General features: G+C 37.9%; 2 protein-coding genes across 3 annotated transcripts; both read left to right on the top strand.

The window, feature by feature from the left end:
- The first annotated feature begins 285 nt into the window (after positions 1-285).
- Positions 286-9,181, top strand: ears2 (glutamyl-tRNA synthetase 2, mitochondrial). The gene is made up of 10 exons (XM_041983794.1): positions 286-708; positions 1,455-1,610; positions 1,946-2,135; positions 2,259-2,409; positions 2,717-3,038; positions 3,169-3,277; positions 4,640-4,793; positions 6,314-6,444; positions 6,539-6,674; positions 8,902-9,181. The coding sequence occupies exons 1-10, from the start codon at positions 525-527 to the stop codon at positions 8,995-8,997; spliced, it is 1,629 nt and encodes a 542-aa protein (XP_041839728.1). The 5' UTR covers positions 286-524; the 3' UTR covers positions 8,998-9,181.
- A 1,463-nt stretch (positions 9,182-10,644) lies between these two features.
- Positions 10,645-22,308, top strand: LOC121638278 (ADP-ribosylation factor-binding protein GGA3-like). Of its 2 annotated transcripts, XM_041982964.1 has the most exons (16): positions 10,646-10,792; positions 12,164-12,248; positions 12,498-12,573; positions 13,142-13,240; positions 14,265-14,388; positions 14,590-14,690; positions 14,764-14,844; positions 14,924-15,061; positions 17,037-17,247; positions 17,342-17,521; positions 17,609-17,676; positions 17,784-17,896; positions 18,481-18,629; positions 18,802-18,971; positions 20,060-20,170; positions 20,741-22,308. In XM_041982964.1, exons 1-16 carry the CDS (start codon positions 10,750-10,752, stop codon positions 20,849-20,851), a joined length of 1,860 nt encoding a protein of 619 aa, XP_041838898.1. In that variant the 5' UTR covers positions 10,646-10,749; the 3' UTR covers positions 20,852-22,308. The 2 variants fall into 2 exon arrangements, with proteins under 2 accessions (XP_041838899.1, XP_041838898.1); XM_041982965.1 differs by lacking the exons at positions 20,060-20,170; positions 20,741-22,308 and having other exon boundaries at positions 10,645-10,792; positions 18,481-18,674; positions 18,802-18,920.
- The last annotated feature ends 192 nt before the right edge of the window (positions 22,309-22,500 follow it).

The raw sequence follows: 22,500 nt of genomic DNA, 5'->3' as shown, positions 1-22,500 counted from the left end.
CCTTATATATTTTACAATATATTTAATATATTAGCTCAATATATTTTTCAATATATTCCAATATATATTTACCATTACAAAATTGACTAACTTTTGCAGTTAATTGTTAATTATTATTAGTTGATGAAGCCCGAATAGATGAAAATTTTATGAAATTATATCAAATATCCATCAAATCAGAAAAAAGTTAATATTGATTCCACATACACGGAGAAATATATTTTTCTTCCGTAAGGGAAGACCATCCGCTAGGTGGCAGTGTCGCGTGTGTGCCATTTTCAGCCACTCGTTTTGCTTTCCGGTGTCGACGAAAAAGAAATGTACTCATGTTTGACCCAAACATCGATGCACGAGAAGAAAAATGATGTAGTTCTGTTGAGTTTATTGTGGGTTCGCTGTCGTGTGTGGAAGTGCAGTTGCAGTAATTATTGTCTGCTACCTGACTAGCAAGCTAGTAGAATGAAAACACTACAGAGAAAGCTCGTGTCACCCGTGATTCATTCGTTTTAACAAGCTTTAGCACCATGTCACTTTGCCACAAATCTTACACATGGTGCTGTCTGCGCACTCTGGTGTCTCACAGAGGATTTCAGTGTCTAACAGCAGTCAGAGACAGACCGGTTGGACTCCGGCAGCATGCCGCTATCAACAGATGTTGCTCGACGGTTCAGGGCGAAGTGAGGGTTAGGTTTGCTCCCAGTCCCACAGGTAAGCTCCTCCATGGCTGGATGGGTTGTGTGATTCATCCTGTTTTCGTGGTTTATTTTCTAATAATTTGTCGCACGTTCTTGATAGAAATAACGTGTAAGATGTGTGTGACATGTTATTTATATTCTTGTCAATTATGTTTGAAGCAAAATAGGTTGAAGGAAGCTGCTATTGATACGCAGCATTAACTTACATTTTGATCAAGACAATTCCTGAACCTCTTTTAAAATCCCTTAAATATATTTTCGATGCTTAATTGTGGTCTGGAATAGTTTTCGATGAGCATGTGTTCTGTGTTGATGTTGGACAGAAGTAAACGTTATACTGAAAATCTCAGGTGTTAATATATAAACAATAAAAATGAATCTTTTTTTTTCTTTTTACAGTTTGGTTGGGTACATTTTTTAGGGGGAGTCAACTTTATAAGCCATTCAGATCTGATTAATGTTTGTTAGTCAGCACAAGTTCAGGCACAGCTGCTAATTTTATCTGAAGTAAGGTAAAGGAGAAACTTTTAATGTTTCTTTTCTAGGGGATAATTTTTACAAGTTGCAGCAGGAAATGTAATACTTGACATGCTTTCTGCTACTTTACTCTTGATTCTCAGTGTTCTGTCAATTGTCACAGTGTCATTTGTTGTTTTGATACCTAAAATGAGCTGTTTTTAAACCTTTATGTGATGTGAAACCAACAACACCTTCAGTTACTCTGCAGCCTGATATTGTAACGTTTGGTTTATCTTGCAGGCTTCTTACACCTTGGAGGTCTCCGAACTGCTCTCTACAATTATATCTTTGCAAAAAAGTATGAAGGTGTTTTTGTCCTCCGACTGGAAGACACTGATCAAAGCAGACTGGTACCAGGAGCTGCAGAATCCATAGAGGACATGCTGGAGTGGGCTGGTAAGCTGGGTCTTTCTCTACAGTCACCATAAACAACCACTAGAGACGTCACAATTATAGATTTACTTGGCACGATTATTTTCAAAGAAATAATTATGATTTTACGATAATCACAATTATAATGATTTTTTTAAATTTCACACTATAAATTTGTAAAGTCAAAAACACTCCTTTTTTTTGTTTTTTGGTTAAATATGCTTGTTATTAAATGGAGAATCATTACTGGATCATGGTTCAACAATATCAGTGCACAAAGATCATAATTAATAGAATCTTTAAAACATCCTTGATGCTAAGCTATGTTGTGTACTACTTAAGCTTATCTTTTCCTGAAGGTATACCTCCAGATGAGAGCCCTCGTCGAGGGGGGGCACTGGGTCCATACCTGCAGTCTCAGAGATTAGAGCTCTACAATCAAATAGCCCAGCAGCTTGTTGAAAGTGGACATGCCTACTATTGTTTCTGCAGCCCTCAGAGGCTGGAACTACTAAAAAAAGAGGCTTTAAGAGCTGGGCAGACTCCAAGGTAACAAAAACATGAATGCACTCACTTTTTCCCACACTAATCCTTAGCATCTGAAGAAAACACGCAAAAATATGCATGATTTTTGTCACAGTCAAGTTGCTGACTATTTTCTTGTTTTCACAGGTATGACAATCGGTGTCGCCACCTGCGACCTGACCAGGTCCAGGAAAAGCTGGCTCAGGGACTCTCGCATGTGATCAGGTTTCGTCTGGAAGCTGGCGTTGAGCCTTTTCAGGATTTGATCTTTGGATGGAATCGTCATGAGGTGGCACAGGTCAGGGTTGTTGTGGTTTTTCTCTTTATAAGGGGTCAGTACTAAAAAGTATTGCTTAGAAAAGTTGCACATCAAGTTGGGTGTAAAGAGCATCAAACTACCACTAATCAGAGAGTCAAACAGAAAAGTCAGAGCTTGTTTTTTTGTGTAGTTTTGATATAGTCTCTGCATTTCCAGCTAAACAGTTTTACCTAAAGTCCTATAATTACCTCAGAGCTCGCTCTCTGACGCAAGTCATCTGCTGTTTGTTTAATTTTCAGCCTTTCCATTAAATTGAATTGTTTTATACTCTGTCCTCTTATCTTAGGTGGAAGGTGACCCTGTTGTGATGAAAGCTGATGGTTTTCCCACCTACCACCTCGCCAATATAGTAGATGATCATTACATGAAGATCAGCCATGTACTGCGGGGATCTGAGTGGCTCATCTCCACCTCTAAACATCTCCTCATGTATCGGGCTCTTGGATGGCAGCCGCCCACTTTTGGACATCTGCCACTTCTGATGAATAAAGATGGGAGTAAGTTGTCGAAGCGACAGGGGGACATTTTCATTCAGAGCTTCCAGAGAGATGGGGTCCTACCAGAGGCTCTGCTGGATATCACAACCAACTGCGGGTCTGGATTCAACAGTGAGTGATGACAGAAAGTTTTATATGAAATAGGATAAAGCCTGAAACAGCTGGTTGAGGTCAGCTCCAAAAACGTTTACAAAGTAGAAATAAATAACACTAATTGTGATGTCTTCATGATTATCTATAGCCAATCGAATGGGGCGGAGGATACATGAACTGATTTCTGAGTTTAATCCTTCAAAGATCACAACTCATTCTGCTTTGTTAGACCTGGAAAAACTACCAGAGTTCAACAGGTAAGTCAAACATGGACTTTATGTTTTGTCTCAGTCTGTTTAGGCATTAAAAAATAAATAAATAAATAAAAAAATATAGGGAATCTACACATTTTCAAAGCTTTGGTTCTATTTGTACATTTTTAAATGCCTCTCTCCAGGATAGTGAAGACAAATATAACATTTTTTTTACTGTCAGGTATTTTTATTGTGTTTCTAGACATATGAGAAAAACAGCAATCAATGAAAAATAATAGAAGAACCAGTCCTGATAACCTTTTTGACCAGGCTTTGTGCATGTGCTATGAGAAACTGATTAAATGAATCATACACCAACTGCTTTCACCAGTTTGCACAAGGTTGAGGAACACAATGTGTTCTAGGTGATCGATAACTGCTGCAGTGAGATTTGAAAACCATTAGACACAGCTTACTTTTTAAATGAAGATGATATCCTCCACCGTGCACACTTTGCATTGACTTCTACTCAAATTGACCTATTAAAATTTTTGTGAGTGTTCTGAGCTGAACCAGCTGTTCCACTCTTTAGACATCAACTGTGCTGGTTAACAGTGTATTTTTTTTCTTCTGGTGCCTCCTTCAGGCCAAAATGTTCCATTAACTTTACTTTTAAAGTCATTGTTTAGTGTCTGTGTGATGAAATTAATCGTTTTTTGTTTTATGTTAGCAGAACCAATGTGTGCATCTAATTTTACCTCTCATGCTCTACAATTTTCAGATTTTCTTCCATCAAATATATCACATATGTGGGATAGAAGTCTTTTTATAAAGAGAGACATAAAACTAGAATTAGCACTGGGATGGCTTCCCTGAAATGGAGACTCCAAAAAGCTGCTATGGGGTTCAAAATGGCCTCATCATAAGTTTCAGTTTTGGTTCCCTTGTTTAAGTGTGAGGGTTTGGTCGCCCAAGTAATTCTGAAACTAGTTTTTGTTAGGTTTGAGTTCCACATTTTAAACCAGAGGAATTATTAAAGGATTAGTAGTCTGCTCACAAAAAACATGGAGTTGCTCAAGATGGAAAAATCCTACATTAACCAGAAGCCTTTATCCGGTACTTTCTAGCTTCCTAGTTTACGTTGGAGGAGGTGGGCCTGCTTTTGAAAAAATATACAAAAAGTCCAAAAAAGCCACTATATTGTTTAACAAGTTGCAAGTTGAGTTGAACTGATTCATGAAATGAAAATTAATAACCAGTGGAACAAATATCTCAGACCCTGGCCTGTCACAATATGAACAAATCATTGTAGAACAAAAGTAAAGTGTAAAAGTTAAAAGATTATTTTAGAAATATTTTTTATTCTTTCTTCCTGAGCATCATTTATGGGATCAGAACTGACTGATCTGTTTGTGAATTCGGCAGAATCCACCTGCAGCAGCAAATCGAAGATGAGGAGCGGTGTCATTTCTTGATAAAAGACCTGCAGGAGCAAATCCAGCAGGCCTACACAGGAGAGATCCAGGACAAAGAAGTGCTACATGAGGATTATATCAAGCGGGTTCTGCATCTCCGCAAGGTAATCACAGCATAATGTTTATAAATGTGTGTTTGTATATTCATTGTGCTCACACGTAATAAAAGCTTTACACAGCAAATTTTAATATAAGGAGAGCTTACGTAGAAAGTTGCTTTGGTGTGTTACATAGCTGAGGTTTACAAAATGAACAACAGGCAACCAAGCACAGCAATCAAAGAGAGGATCAACTTTTATTTATTTTTAGGAACAGTAGCATCTTTCATTTCTCCTTGTGAAGGCTGGTACAGAATGTGCATCTCTATATAGTGAATGTATTTGTAGTTTTATTTTAGTTTTGAAGCGGTAGCCGTATTAAAATATAAGTCTGTTATAAGGCTGTTAAATTGCTTTTAGTATTCTCGTATACAGAGGTCATGAAACTAGTTGAACTGTTTTTGGTCTGGACTTGTTGACGGAGTCCCTCCATCCTTCTTTTTGCTGCTTCTCCTGGGTCAGGTTGTGCAGCAGCCTAAGCAGGGAAGCCTAGACTTCTCTCTCCCCAGCTACATTTGCCAGGTCATCCGGTGGGATCTCGAGGCATTTCCAGGCCAGCTGGAAAGCCTGGAACACCTCACCAGGGAGGTATCCAGGAAGCATCCTGGCCAGATGCCCAAGCCACCTCATCTGGCTCCTCTCCATGTGGGGGAGCAGCGGTTCTACTCTGAGCCCCTCCCAGATCACAGAGCTTCTCATTCCATCTCTAAGGCAAAGCCCGGCCACCCTGGAGAGGAAACTTATTTCGGCCACTTGTATTCGCAGTCTCACTCTTCTTCACTACGACAGACTGATGCACAGTCTACTTTGCTGCAGACGTCGCACCAACCCGCCTATTGACCTCCCGCTCCATCCTTCCCTCACTTGTGAGCAAGACCCCATGGTCTTGACCATGGTCTTGGATTTGGAGGGGTTGATTCTCATCCCAGCCGCTTCACTCTCGGCTGCAAATAGTTGGAGATTATAGCACAATCAACCCAACAGACCCACATCATCTGAGAAAAGCAGCAACCCTATCCTTAGGCCACTAAATTGGTTTGCCTTGACACCTTGGCTGCACCTAGAAATTCTGTCTTTAGAAGTTATGAACAGAATTGATGACAAAGGTCAACCTTAGCTGAGTTTAAACCTCACCGGAAACAAATCCGACACTGCCAGCAATGTGGACCAAGCTCTGACACCAATCATACTTTGTACCCTTTCGGACTGAGCCCAACCAGGCCACATGGGCAAAGTCCCAGCCACCAGGCGCTAGCCTCTGTGCCCCACTACCAGACCTGGCTCCAGAGAGGGGCCCTGGTGATCCGTGTCCAGGCAAGAGAAACCCTGAACCATTGTTACTCTGCATCACAGGGGTTATACCTGTGATTCTGTCTGTTAACAGAATATCTGTAGAAATTATCTAGATTTTGGTTTGGTGGCATATAGGTATTTTAAATTTTTTGTCCCTTGATAATGGTGTCTTTTATATGTAAAGAAACTGTCCTGCACAAATGACTTTGAGAATCTTCTCTTCTCTTTAACAGGGTCATGTATCCTCCCTGAAGGAGCTTGTGAGCCCAGCTTATGCTTACTTGTGGGTGCGTCCTTCCTTCTCCAGCCAGCAGGTGGCAACACTCACTCCAGAGGCCCATCTCATTGCTTCACTAGTGCTGAAGTCTGTATAGTTTGAAGTCTCCAACTGGACATTTTAATTTGCCTTACATCTATAGTGTTTCAGTAGGATTATGAACATTTATGTCTACATTTAGGTTAATCAAAGAACGAGATGAGGAGCTGACGGTGGGCGGACTCAGTAAAGACCTGAAGACTCTGGCAAAGCAGACTAAAGTCACCAAGTACGGAGAAGTGATGAAGCTCTTACGTCTGGCTCTCAGTGGGCTGCAGGTACAAACATTTTGTGTGTCTTATAGCAGCTCCAACTGCATTTCTTTTTCATGGAGTTAAACTTGAAAACCTTGTGTTACTTTAACCAAAGACTTGGTGAGCAGCTCTGTTATTCATGAGTCACATATTAACACATTAATACATAAGTCCTTAGCCTGATGAGCAAAGAGTTATAAAAGTTGGAAGCTTGTTTTCTCTTGGTAATATTTCACATACTTACTAACCATTTGTGTCATTAGTATTTAAATAAACAAAACAAAAAATTAGTTTATTTTGATCTAAACAGATTTTACACTTCAGAGTTGTTAAGCTGTGTGTTAAAGATTCTACACAGACTAGCCAGAAAAAAGAGGCTCATTCTCTAAATTCTTGTTCCACTTTTAGCTTTAATTCCATGGAACATTGCTTCATTAAGCTTCTGTTATGTCACAACACTTGTTTCTGGTGATAGCTGCATCAATGTTTAGCCAAGATCTCGTGTTGATGATGGCAGAGTCAGACTCCAAAAAAATGTATTACTTATGGTCCGTGTCATATACGTGTTAAAGGCCTTCCAGCAGGGGCACTTTAATTTAATTTACACATTTCAAACGTATCCAGGAACGTATCGTAGGATTATCGATACATGTTTTGCCAATTTTTTTAAACAAGTGTATGAACAGATAAAATAATGAATTGACAATATTTTAGATTCACTTGGTCTGCAGTCAAGTGGGCACACATATTTATATTAACTGCAACTTTAGTGGAGGTATGCAACTGAGGTGTTGATTTAAGTTAATTTATAACCCGCTGTCAAATCTTTTGCTTTTGTTCATTTGGTAGTGAGTTATTTGAAACAAAATCTGCCACAATCCAAAAAAACAAAGTCTGTTATGGGATACATCTCTGAGACTTAACAGAGCTTACCTCAGCGGTGTTTCTGGTGGCAGTGGTTCACTATTTTACTAGACATTTTATTTATTTATTTATTTATTTTTTGTAAATATCCAAAAGCTCCTACTTAATCAACTCAGAGTTAAAAATGCGATTTATAAGGTCAAAAACGAAAAAAGCAAAACGCTGCCAATCTGAGTCAGTTGTTCCTGCTAATGGATAATGTCCAAACAACTGAAAGGCTTCAATCTGAATCTCTGAGACTGACCACACTGGTATTATGTAGGTTTGCATTAAACACTGCCTGGCCAAAAAGAAAAACAACAAGGTCACACTCTTCCTCCACGGGTTTATACAATAGGCACTGGGCACGATGGCTGCATCACCTCATCTGCCTCTTGTCTTACCCTGAAGCACCTATCACTCTGGAACAGGGTAAATCTGGACTCATTAGACCACATGACCTTCTTCCATTGCAACAGAGTTCAATCTTTATTTTCCCTTGTACATTGAGGCCTTTGTCTCTGTTAGCCTCGCTGATTAGTGGTTTTCTTGTGGTTAGACATCTGTTCAGTCCCAATCCCTTGAGTTCCCTTCACATTGTTCATGTGGAAATTCTCTTTCTTTCACTATCACATATAGCCCTGAATTCTACTGGTGTTTTTCTTTTATATAATTTTACCAAACATTTAAGTGAGTGCAGATCAAGATTATTCAGGAATTTTTTCCAACCACATTTCTTCCTAGAAGGTGATGGTTCTCCACATTCCTCCAAGTTTTTAATAATTGTTGGACAGTTCTTAACCCAATTTTAGTAGTTTCTGCAACCTCCTTAGATGTTAACAAATGAGAAGCTACTCATTGCATCAGCTGGGGGTAAATAACTTGTTGCCAGCTGAGAGATAATCACCCAAGCAGTAATTATCCAGTAGGATGCTCGTACCTATTTGCTTTTTCCCACCTTTTTGGCCAGGCAGTGTATTTTAAGATCTCTTGGACCATGAGTAACCTGGATCATCCTTGAGTCCTATTTTCAGGTTACTTCCATTTCTTCAATTTATTTCTAAAATAGTATTTTTTAACCCGATCATCAGCAGTTTTCAATGTTTGCAGCAGCATTCAGGTGACATTCAGTTGCATGTGCATGCTTTTATTTCTGTCCTTGTCCATGACTAATGTAAACTCTTAAATAGGGTTTTATAAATGATAGTTATGACTACTGTGTGACTTAGTACAAATGCACATATTTAAGGAAGCAGCACAGTTTAAGGAAGTTGTTTCTGATTGCGTCTGTTTGGTTGTCTTGTTACTTCACTGACCCGTGGATCCTCTGTTCCCCTCTGTCGTGTAGCAAGGTCCCAGTGTTGCTGAGATGATGGTGTCTCTGGGTCCTGCAGAGATCAGACATCGATTCCTAAAGTTTCTGCAGCTTTCAGATGCTAGTTGAAGGAGATCTCCTTTTATCCACCTCACTGACTGGAGCCAGAAGAGATCCACTGTTGTTGGACTTTTGCCTGTATGATGAGAACTACATACATGACACGTGGTTATTCTGCCACAGCCAAAATGAACTTATATGTTGAATACTACTCATATTGTTGCAAATATTTTATAAAAGAGTTCAGAACTAATTCTTCATGATCTGGTTTTGTTCAGTAGTCCGAAACTTTACAGAACCACCTGACTGCTTGCACCGACTGATGGGAAGTACCTGGGTATTTTTTTATGCAAAGCGCCTTAGTTGAGAAAAATCAGTTTTAACGAACTCTAGATTACAGATGTATTGATGCAGTCATGAGGGAAAAAAAGTTTAAATATGAAAGATTAACACAGAAAATGAACACAAAAGTACTTCTGTTAATTTATTTTATTATCCATTTCTTTTTCATGCTACACATATTGAGTTATTAATATTTAACATCTACTTATCTGATCATAGACCATTGAAAGCTTATTTGTTGAATTCAACATTGAAAATAGTTTTAATGCTAACAATTAACATACTTTGTCAAAATAATAAGTAAAGTAATGCTGCAAAGAGTTTCAGTGTAATAAATTAGATCTCAACCTTTTTTTTTTTACTTTTCTTTACTGATGAACTTCAATTGAGCATGGACTTTAGGGTGAGTAACAACTCAAGTGATGCTCATTAATACATTTTTGAAGTCTTTATCCCTGAAATGTGCAGTGACTTAGGAATTAGTACTTGCCATGTGCTGGCAAGTGAATGTAAATGTATTTGAGTACTACAAGTGCAAATGATTCTTAAGAGGGTTGTGGGGAATAGTTTAGCCTCGCTTTTGTTGCCCCTTAAGAGATGTTGCTATGGTACATATAATGTAACAACACATGTATGTAACAGCATAACCATGTGTTCGTGAACTTCACTGTCTATAGGTGCAAGGGCGAGTCAGCAGACTATATGGTAATAGTTCAGGATATATGTACCACAGTAGGTAGGCTGACCATAGTACTTGTGTGGCTATGTGTTATAATATGTGCCATGTTTGGACTATTCCTGTGTTCTACTGGAATACCAACTTTGGAGGTATCACAGTACATTTTGAGGTTTTTCATTTTTACTTAGCCTGTACTTCACCTCTCATTGATCTTTCATTGGTTACAAATTAGGTATTTCATAAGAAAGTGGGGAGATCAAACCCTAATAGAAGTCTTGTACAAGTAAGACACGTACAATAAGAATAGTTCAATAAAACTTGTCAGCATAAAATACTGAGAATACGTAATAAAAATTCCACACAAATGTGGTCTAAAGCTGAAACACAGATATGACATATATCACATTATAATTTGTCTTGTAATAATTTATAAGAAGCATTTCAGTTCTGTGGTCCAACCAGGACTCCCTGAATGAAATCATTCTACTGTTTCAGGGCTGGTTTTAGCGAAATTATTATTAATATGAAAAGCATGCAAATTTAGTTTACTGAAAATATGTTTTAAAAAAAAGCTGGATTTTTAAAAAAAAAAAGCTGTATAATGCAGTGTCAGCCATACAGTCTATGGTGTCAGCGCAGCTCAGGCGTGTAGAATTTAGGGCGTGACAGTCAGAAGTGTGACTGACGGGGCGTGAGTGTCACATGTCACCATAAACAAGCTGCAGTTTGACACCTTCCCTGTCGCGCAGCGGCTCGCGCTGGTCAGCAGCGATCTCTGGTCCAGCAGCAGACGAACGGCAATGGCGAGCGGTGACAGTCAGGCAGCTTTTGATTCGTGGCTCAGTAAGTGAACTCCGATTTAAAAACAAAAATAAGTTTATTTGTAATTTATAACAGCTTATTTTAGGTGCGACGAAATGCTAGTTTGAAACTCTTCACTTTATTCCACTAATGGTCTCCTTTAACTAAGCGTTACCCGTCACGTAAGGCGAGTATATAAACGTATTGCTACGAGGATATATTTTTCATTTGCGAAGCAGTGCTAACCAAAACGTTTTTGCTTACACAGAAAATAAGTTTTAGCATTAAGCAAGAAGTATTTCTGAAACAGGAAGTTGCTTAGCTTGGCGCGTGCTTGAGAAGCGGTGAGCGGTTTTGTCAGAGTTTTGTTAGGTGTGCGCGCATTCCGTACTAATATAATTTCCTATGTCTACTAGCAGTTGAGTGAGTGAGTGAGTTTTTAAATTTAGCTACACAAATAAATGCTATACCCCCCTCTCTCTCTCCCTCTTCAGAATTTTAACCCCAACAGATGCATCTGCTTTACAGCTTTAAATTGATTAATTTCTAAGCAGTTACTATACAAATGTCCACAGATAATGCATAACTAAAAAGGGATTGCCACAAAGCACCCGGGGAAGCTGAAAATTAAATTACAAATTAAGATTTTAGTGCTGTCAGACTAATGAATTATTTTCTTCCAAAAGTTTTTCTATTTATAGACTCACAGAAAAACACAACTAATATTTGAAAGTTTTCCATTTTTTTTTAAAGACTTGCAGCTTTTCTGACTCTAATCACAGTCCACATATTAATCAGCTAAGATTAGAACTTATTACAGAAAACCCAACTCCAAAAGCTTAATATTAACTAAATTTGATCATTGTTTGGGGTCAACGTCCTGTTTGAACACACAGCCGTGTTCAGGTATCAGCTGTTTAGCTGTTGGTTTGACTGCGATTTCTAAGTCCTTTATAATCTCACGATCTACCAGTTCTATTGACAACAAAAACAGTCCCTGAGGCACGATACGACTAAAATTCAAACCAATCAAGTGTGTATGAAGTGTTCCCTGTGTTGTTTCTGACCACATAAACCAATTTCCTTTCAACTGAGTCTAGGTCTTCTTGCAGACCATGACTTGCTAGATATACCTCCAGATAATACCAGCTACAGCTACATTATTATTACTAAATGGAAGGTTGAAAGCCTTAATGACTTAAGAGACCTTTTGAAACACTGTGCCTCACTGAAATAATTATTTTTAGCTTTTATATGCATTCTTTTTGCATTGTGTTACATTTACTAGAAATATAACTTACTGATTGTGATTACATACTTTAATTTCTCTAGTACTTTGAATACTTTTAATTATTTCTTTTTAGATATTTGGTCTTTGTGCTTGAACCTGCTTCTATTGTCTAATTATATCAGATAAGGCCACCGACCCAAATAATCAAGAGGACCAATGGGATTCTATTCAGCACTTCTACCAGCTTGTCAACCAAGAGACTGACGGGTAAATCGAGCATAGTTTCTTTTCTTATTATGATCCATCATGCAAGCTGCAGCACAAGTTGCAACCATTGTAAATTGCACCATTTTGAGAAGACATAACTGACAAGAATGAGGAGGAAGTCTGTTGTATCTTTGTCCTTGTCAGTATGGATGAATTCAAAAGTCCTGTTTTTTTTAAGACTGTAGCACAGTGTAGGTGTTTGGAGTCAGCTTTGGCATTTTCATGTAATTTAATATTTTCTGTCCTCAGGCCACAGGTTGCCATTCGTCTTCTTGCCCATAAGATTCAGTCCCCACAGGAGAAAGAGGCTCTGCAGGCCCTCACTGTTAGTAACCAGACTACTTGCATAAAAATATAGATTATGCATGTTAACATCATTCATTCATTCATTCATTCATTCATTCATTCATTCATTCATTCATTCATTCATTCATCCATTCATTCTCTGTGTAAACATACATTATCTAATTGTTTATTACATGTACTGTGTTAAATGTCATACTTTGGATTTATCATAGTAACTTCCAATATACAATCAATTTAATAAAGAAAAAAGCATGTCTTTGTTTTAACCCTGGGGGAGGCCGTCCTGTGAGTCTAATGCTTGGCTTAATTTCAACCACATGACTAAGAGGGCATGAGGATTAAATCTGCTGTGACACTGCACAATTTGATGTCTTGACAGAAAGCTTCAATCAGGATTTTGCCATGAAATGTAACTTTTAAAGGGTCATGTGCCTCATATCATCTGATATTTCAGGGTGGTTAGACAAACATTAAGTGACTGAAACCAGCCTCCATCTATCTTGTTCTTCATAACAAAAAAAATTCTTTCATTTTTTATTGTTCAGTTTCTTGTATCAGTTACTTTCTGTTTTTCTGGTGCTTTCCAGGTTCTTGAGGCTTGTATGAACAACTGTGGAAAGAGGTTCCACACTGAGGCTGCAAAGTTTCGTTTTCTCAATGAACTCATCAAAGTCTTAACACCAAAGGTACTTCTTACCAAAGCCCCGGGGATAGCTCGATGTTTTCAAACTATAAAAGTGTTGCCAAACAGCCAAAGTGTTGCAGTGCAGTCTTACAAATATAAATCACTCTTTTATTGTTTTGTTTCAAGTTGTCAGAAAAATGTTAAATCAGTACGAAAAAAAAAGAGACACAAGACATCGCCAAACTGGACTTTTGAAAATTGCATAATAGTGCTTATAGTGTAGTTCCTCACAGCAACATCAAGCCAGATGGTTATCACTTTTAGTGTTTTATACTACTTTTAGTACAGAGAAAGAAATCAAGGAGTCATGTGCCGAATGGGGGAGGGGGAGGGGGGTTGTATCTGCTTTGTGTGTATATATGCATGTTCGTGCGTGCAACTTTAACTTTTTTTCTGTTATGTAGTTTGTTGTTGTTTTAATATGCATAAATTTATTTTTCATGTAAAGCACTTTGTGTTGCCCCAGCATGAAAAGTGCTTTATAAATAAAGTTTGATTGATTGATTGATAGTGCTCATTTACAGGTTCACAATGTTATTATGGGGGTCCTTTAGAAATGGTTTGCTCTGGAAAATATCATAGAGTGCAAGGCAGATGTTACTTTTTTATTACATGCCACATGAACCACTAGACACACAGTGTCCAAATTTTTAATACCAATTTAGATAAATTAAACAGAAAAGATTCTGGACTAAGAGCAAAGTGGTTCAGGTAGGTAATAAACAGCATCTTCTCAGGTAGAAAATAATTCACTTTGGACCTTTTTGTACTTTTAAATGGACAAAAATATATATAAACTGAAGAAAAGACGATAAGTCCCCAGTGTATCATGGATATAATTAAACACTTTAATCTAGATCAGGTAAATACATAAAAAAATTACTAAATAACTTAAGATGCAAAAGAAAATTGAAGTTAAAATCCTTTATGAGATATTATATGTATTTTTATATCAAGTTCAGTGATTTAGCTAAGTAAAATCTTGTCTACGTTGGCTCTAATTCAAGTATCATTTCTTTGAGCAGTACTTTGGTGCATGGACTCCACAGAAAGTTAAAGACAGGGTGACGGAGGTCCTCTATGGCTGGACGCTCTGGCTTAAAGAGGAACCCAAGATTCAGGAAGCCTACAGTATGCTGAAGAAACAAGGTACAGAATAACACAGATAAAAACTGAAATCTTCTTGTAAGTCCATGCTCAGAAGACCACTATTCTGAGAAATGCTTAATTTATAACTGGGAATCAGTGTATTATTTACAGGTACATCAAACCCTGATATGAATTAACCAATTCCTTGGTATTATGACCTCTTTTCAAAAGTTAAGTAATTTTTTTCTCTTATTATTTTAGGAATTGTAAAGAAAGACCCCAAACTGCCAGATACTGTTATTATGGCTCCTCCTCCACAAAGAACCACAGAGTCTGTGTTCGACCAGGAGGACAAGGCCAAGGTGAGTTCTTGTGGTGGTATCTAACAGCATATCAACCAAATTTCATCTTGCTAACATCTCTGTGTCTTATTAGCTGTTAGCAAGATTACTTAAGAGTGGCCGTCCAGAGGACCTGGAAACTGCTAACAGGCTCATTAAAAGCACCATTAAAGAGGTGAGGAGAGCTGTAGTGGTGCTGGTCATCCTTCCACGAATGCAGTCATCATTGTGTGAATTGTCCTTTCTCTGCAAAGGAGCAGGAAAAGACTGAGAAAGTGTTGAAGCGGGAGTCAACTCTGAAGGAGGTGGAGAGCAGCACTAAGCAGTTCAAAGAGCTACTGAACCAGAACACAGCTACTGGAGCTTCGCTGCAACCCAGTGATGATGTGAAGGTATGTTGGATGTTATAAGGACAAACAACTCACTAGAAAATGGAGAGAGGCCAAGTCTAGAAATACTGTGATTGCTTTAATTTAATCTAATTACTAACTGCTTTAGACGTCACTCATCTTCCAGTTTTTCAGCTGATGCATATAATTGGAGAACAATGATTTGTTATAGTCCCAGTATTAATTTACAATGCTCCAAAGCATCTTGTGATGCTGGGAATGTTTTACGATCTCAATCTTCAAGTGTGTAAGGTCATGTGACTGTGCAGGAAAGTCCATAACATGTTATTTTTGTCTTCTTTGGACTTAGTTTGTATCTGTTCAGTGCTCCTGCAACGTTTTTACATGTTTTGAGGCTCAGTGTCCTACCACAGTATATTTCCTTCTCTAAAGAAGTTAAAGAGAGGTTGTACGGTGTCATTGAACCTCCAAAGTATGAATATTCCTGTTTTTTGTTTTAGGTTTGATACAGTGTGCTATTATTCTCCCTCCTACTGGTTTCTTTCCTGCCAGGAAACTCCAGCACAATGCTAATATATCTTAGCCAACCTCAAATCACTGGTTTTGTTTACCATTCGGAAAAGTGGTTTACAGCCACTCCTTGTCTTTCAACAACACTAAATAGCCTTCCTTTACTAAGTTGACTGGAGTCTTGAGTTTTGTATTTAGGAAATTCTCTCTGATGAAAATGCTTTTCTATCTGTCAGCGGGCAGCTGAGAGTTTCTCAGGCACAAAGTCCACTTGGCTCTTTTTATTTCATCAGTCATAAACATTCAGTTGCCTCGACCATAAAAAAGAAAACAACAAAACAAATACATTCATCAGTCTCATTTCTGTGGCAGTCAGTTTCAGAGCTTCCATGTAAGACGTTGCCTTCAGTACAGATTAAATAAAAATAATTTGCCCAGTTCTTTTTGTCCTGATAGCAGCATTCTCAGTAAAAATTAGCATGTACACTCTGGTCTTGTGTTCCCATTTGATGTAAAGTACTTTCCCACTGAACTCAAGAGCCAGATTTTTGTGGATCTTAGAGTGTTATTTGACAAGTGTAAAAGGGACTTTGTAGCATTTCTCCACACACTGATTTATGTGTAGCCAGCAGACACGGTATTTTATTTTTGTTCAGTAGCTGCTAACCAGCTGTCTTATGTTTGATCATTCTTGTCAGTCAGTTGCTCCACATGAGTTTCTCACCCCAAACTAAAGTTGGCAAAAATTTTCTTTGTTCTGCTTAGTGTTTCTGCTATTTCATTATTAATCTTCAGTCTGGCTGTTATTTGACAGAAAAAAAAGGAAAGATTTTCCAGTCTGCTTCCAATTTCTTACAAGAAAAGGTGTGGGATCTGAAATATTTCATTTTGAATCTTTAAGAGTTTTAAATGTTTGGAACATGAAACTCAAATTATTTGCATGTGTAAATAAAAGGTGTTCTGACTCTACCTTGTTATGTTTGCAAAATGCTGATCAGTTTGTGGGATTAAGAGGAGACATTGCTGATTGTTTCAAATGTTCATCATTTAAATAAGTAGAGCTGTTTAAAAACATTTAAAGATCAAAAAATTTTGATCCTCAAATAATTTGATGACATCACAAAATGTGCATAACTGGGGCGGCGTTGCTCAGCAAGGTAGAGCGGTCAGCTTGTAGCCTGAGGGTTGCTGGTTCGATCCTCACCCAAACCATCAGTGTGTGAATATGTGTGTGAATGTGATGTATGATGTAAAAGCGCTTTGGGTATCATTCCAGGTACAGTCACGCTCTATATAAATACAGAGCATTTACTATTTAAAATACATGTTAACATTAAAAATGGGTTTGCAAAGCCAGAGTATGTGTAAAACTTATTTGGTAATATAAGTACATTTTGGACATTCAAACCAACAGAATATGTTGCCAGTAAATAAATCCTCAGCATGTAAAAGTGTGATTTAAAAAGATGAAGGCATCCAAATTTGTTTCCCTCTCTTACAACTATAGGCTCTGTATGAGAAATGTGACCGGCTGAGGCCGAGCTTGTTTCGGCTGGCCAGCAACACGATGGACGATGATGCAGCTCTGGCACAGATCCTGGCAGCAAATGACGAGCTAACGCTTGTAGTGAATGCTTACAAAGACCTGACTGGGAGAGGAGAGTGTAACGGAGGAAAAACAAGAAGTAGAAGTGAAGAAATCACAAGTAGAAATATCTGTAGGCTTCATTTTGTTTTTCCTGATGTCTTTAGCCTCTTTGGAAAATTTTTGTTTGGCTGTGTTGTGTTTGATCTTGTTTTCTCTTTGTTTAGCTTCTACAAGCCATAGAGAAATTAAGAGCTACCACCTAATCGATCTGTCAGCACTGGATTCTCCGCAGTCCCACAGAAAAGCTGGTTCACCACCTACATTTGAATCCTCTTCACCAATCTTCTACTCTCATTTGGAAAACCCTGTCTTCTCAGAGGCTGAGCAGAACCTAAATGAATTAGGTAGGCTAGCTTTTGTATCCTCTTGTTTATTATTTGGAAGTCTGATAAATTTTTTTCATCATGTAATAATGTGTTTTGTTATTACAGAATTTGATAATATGGTCTCAAATCAGACTGAAGAGAATTCAAAATCCTATTTTGAGGAACTTATGCAGGTGAGACTTAAAGCTTAAACTAAAGACTTGGATTTAAGTCTGAAGGTTAGATTTGAGAGTGTGTTTAGTTTGGAGACTGTTGTAACAAAACATCTCATGTTATTTAGATTAACAAAGACACCCAGATAACGAATGCTGAGCAGAATGGTGGCAACGGGGTTTTGCTGAGAGCCCGTGGATGTATGGGAAGCAGTGCTTCATCAAATGGAACAAACACTTGGTGAGGATGTCTGATCATTTAAAAGGGGGAAAGGGCAGGAGTGAAGAATAAAAACCTTCAATACCTCACATAGATTACATTGCTGACAGTCTCTACACCATTTGTTTTTCAGGTTGTAAACAGAAATTTACTGAACCTGCTTATCCATTTTGTTACATTGTGCAATGCCAAACACCCACCTCAACGGCAATGTTTTTTGTGTTTTCTACTCTTGCAGAACCAGTGGCAGTGCCATGTTGCTGTCAAGTGCTTTCATGTTGTGTTTTTGATGAATATTTGCCAATATGAGGAAATAATCACATTTTTAAAAAAATCCCTTTTCCCCCTCTTGCAGGGCCAAAGTCTCAGGTTTTGTGTGAGGGAATTAATCAAAAGTTTGTATCAAATTTAGAGACCATTTTTGTTTGTTACAGTTCTGTATTTGTAGCCTATACTGCCACCTGCTGACAGCACTGCACAGCCTGGTTTATTCACTCCATGCCATTCACTGAAAACTTATGAACCTGCTCTTATGTCACTGTAAGAAACCTAGAGCGAGAACCATATAGTGAGACTAAGATTATCATTTTCTTTTATCCCCTCAGGTCATTGCCTCACATTCAGCAGTTCACAGAGTCAGCGTCACTGAAACAACCAAATGAAGTCTCTGGATTTCCACTGAAAGTGGAGGAGAACTCTTCTCTCTCTCAGTCACTGAAGAATGTCTTCGTACCATTGGAAACCATCAAATCCAGTATGTCCCCTAAGGCTGGAAGACCTCTTTAAGCACTTTGCAGCTGTAGGAAACTTCACTTTCATTTTTTAGTATCCACAGCAATTTACACACAACTTGGATCATCTGTCAGTTTGTTGCTCAATAGAAGCCAATAGAAGTCTTCTCTAACTTTTGTTTCTTGATGTGGTAGGTCTGCTGGAGCCAGTCACAGTGTACAATCGGGCCGGAATCCATGTGTCACTTCATTTTGCCAGGGACTGTCCACCTGGTCATCCAGGTGTGGCTGTGATTGTCATATCCACAGTTAACACATCTGCCCTTGATGTGAAAGATTTCATGTTTCAAGTCGCCGTTCCAAAGGTAACAAACTGGTCACAACGCTGTTTTCAAAATGAGTTATCGTTGTATCATCCTCACAAGACAGGCTGAATGTTTTGAATGAGCGGAACATATACATTTTTTTTCAAAGTCTCTTCAACCACCAAAACATGCAGGGTAACAAAAATCCTATCCTACCCAGGTTGACATGTGGCCAAACGAAATTTTTCTCCTTAAATTCTCATTTTCATTAGCTATGTAGAGATGATCCATCAAAGGATGTGTGTAAGTCCCTTATAAGACTATTTGCTACATTTCTACTGGGTATTATATGATTATATGTTGTAATACCTTTAACTTTCCAGTGTTGTGGCTACATAATGGTTGGAAGATGTCTTCAATATTCACATCTTTATTTTGTGATGTTTACCAGATCTGCTGTGCTACTGAGACGTTTAATCAAAGCTCTAGAGACTTTTGGTCAATGTTATTTCCTTTTTATAAAATTCAAATATTTTTCAAACTTTATTTGATGATGCATTGAAAACTGTCAACATTAGTTTTCTAACATAAGTTCATCTTTACTCTTCGAACAACAATGAAGGGCGTACATGCGTTTTTCAGGTGGATCTGAATGGGCCATTCAGTGACTGCATTCAGTGCATAGCCAGTATGTGTCTGTGTTGAAATGGTGCAGACCCACTCCTATGTTTCACCTTCTCATCGATGCACATTGATATGCACCATCTATAGTCTGTGGAGTTTTAATTAAAATCAGGTTGTCAATTTATGGCACATTTGAATTGATCCATGGGCCTGAATATTAATCCAAGTATATTTTTAATGTTAAAACTCTTAAACTAGGTTGTGATTTGTATATTTAATCTTTACGCCCCTATCTGCCATGAATTATAGCCCCTTAAATGCGGAGCTTTGTTTATTTCTTTCTCAAATTATATTTTTGTAAATGTAAATATTGGTCTTGGATTTGTTGGTTGGAATAATTTGAAGAACCACTGCTTCTAAATAGTTTTTACTGTAATCTTGTCTCTTGCATTGTTTCATATTTGTGTGTCTTGATATTGAAACTGAACACGCTGGTTATTCTTACTTCAATATCTGTCTTGCAGACCATGCAAGTGAAACTTCAGCCTGCCTCCAGGACAAACCTTCCTCCTTACAACCCGCTCTTGTCTCCACCTGCAGTTTCACAGGTCATCCTGTTAGCTAATCCTCAGAATGTGAGTAGAGATGCATTGCAGGTGTTGTGCAAAATTTCAAAGCATCCAGCAAATTTAGCATTTATAATGTAGGATGATTCTGGACACATTTAGGGTGATACCATTTGATAATCTTAAACCAACATTATTTTTGAGTTAGAAGCTTATCAGAACCCCCCAGAAAATCTTATCACTTGTTCCTTATTCCATTTGGGAGATTTTCTGAAAATGTAATCAAAATCTGGCCTTAACATTTTGAGTTATGTTGCTAACAGACAGACAAACCAACGCTGCTGAATACACGACCTTTGCCTTGGCGAGGTAATAATAAAAATAAATAGAAATGCTGACATCCTGACATCCATCCTGGAGAACATAACTGATATACACTCCCATCCCTTCTGTACAATGACATATTAAATGAACACATTTCATGTGTCTTCATAACATATTTCAGCATGAGAGGTTAATTAGAACACATTAAGTCCTATTTATCAGGGTCCTCTCTGTTGGGATTCCCTTCAACACACCTGTCTTGTTTATCTTCAAACTATTTCAGATGTTTCTCTAATATATCTGTTTTTACTTTAGCGGATGGTTCGTCTACGCTACAAACTGACTCTGAAACATGGAAACCAGCTGGTAAATGAGACCGGAGAGATTGACAGCTTCCCTGACTGGAGTTCTTTGACTGGCCAATAAAAAAGCCACATATTTAAGCTCAGAGTCAAACTCTGTACTGGACCTGAAATCTGGTTGAGGTAGAGTAATGTAAACACAGGGAAAATGGAAACACTCCACTGAAAGCAGAAGGTCTTCATAAAATAACATCAAACAGCCACTTTTGTTTGTTTCAGTGAAAGCAGTTAAGTGTCAACTGCATTTTGCAAATAAAATGTCAGATTGTTCTAATAGAACTTCATGCAATGCAAAACCAGTCAATGCAAATTATAAACCAGTTAACTTGTTTTTATCCTATTTTAAGAAACAAACTGAACCAGGAGAACAAAACTGTTAAAGCTGTGACTGCAGTCAGTTCGCTGCAGGGTTGTGTATTACAGCACAGTCGTTCTTACAGTGGTTTCTGAAGCCTGTGTATGTTTCCCATCATTTTTCTGAAAAGTAGACGTTGGTGATGATCAAGTTTAGTATATACTGTGAAAGCTCTTTAAGCTCTCAAAGTCTAAAGACATATTTGTTGTCGATAATGGTTATGGGCCTTGGAATCCTCAGGTTGTTGTCAGCACAGTGCATATACAGTGTTTACAAATAACTGCATCTGTATATGCTGACACTATACTGGTTACATGTGTGAAAAGAAGAATCTTTTATTTGCTTTGTGTATTTTTAACATTCAAAACTCACAAAGTGCCTTGAGATAAAATGTTAAAGATTATTTTATCGTGTATTTATTTTACAAATGAGGTTTCCTTAAAGAGTGAAAGTTGTTTTTCTTTAAGTCATCGACTTGATGACTGTTGTATTATAATTAAATTTCAGTTCATTTCAAACAATTCCAGGAAAAGTGTTTGTTAGTTTAATTAAATAATGACTAAACATCCTACAGTAGGATTTCAGCTGTATATCAGTTTGAGCTACCCTTTGTTCTTTTTTTCATAAAGAAACAATCATTTATCCTGTGGCAACAATCAGGGTTCGAATTACAGGAGAGCTAAGGGGAGCTTGGCTCCCCTGAAAGGCAGAGGAGCTCCCCTAAAGAGATTAAGCTGATTCGTTTGGGGGAACCCTAAAAATCTTCCAAGCAACGCTGATGATCCGTTCTGTTTCCTTCAGCACCGTGGACAGCCAGCATTGTTTGTCCGTTGTGGTTCTGTGGTTAAAGAACACTCCATCAATGTTTCTGTTTAAACAAGCTGCATACAGTAGTTTTTTTAATAGTAACCATATTTTTGACTGCACTACGTGCACTAATAGAAATGCGAGTGCACATGACGTGTGAAGCTGCGGTGCACGTGCCAAAATAAGGCTCCCCGAAAGCCCCAGTTCGAGCCCTGGCAAAAATGTACAAGAATGTTAAAAGTTAGATTCAAAGTTCAAAACTACAACAATGGGTCTTTTCATTTCTCTAACTTTTGTAAAATGTATAAAAAATTTTAAATGGTCATAACTTTAATAAAGATTTTTCAGCTATAATATTGCATAAATTGTGTTTGTGCTGTTTCCAGTTTTACTTTTGTTTTAAATGAATTGCAAATCATTACATTGAACTTCTTGGCAGTCTAGGACCCACATTTGACAGGAGGAAAGGTAAAGTAGACATTTTCATAGAACTGACATGTACAGTTAACAACTTGACAAAATTGTTACAGATACCTGTATTCACTCTGATT

The sequence above is a fragment of the Melanotaenia boesemani genome, chromosome 4 (assembly GCF_017639745.1).
Source record: "Melanotaenia boesemani isolate fMelBoe1 chromosome 4, fMelBoe1.pri, whole genome shotgun sequence".
Classification (NCBI taxonomy): domain Eukaryota; kingdom Metazoa; phylum Chordata; class Actinopteri; order Atheriniformes; family Melanotaeniidae; genus Melanotaenia; species Melanotaenia boesemani.
The sequence above is the reverse complement of the archived record's forward strand: the minus strand, read 5'-3'. Positions and strand labels throughout refer to the sequence as shown.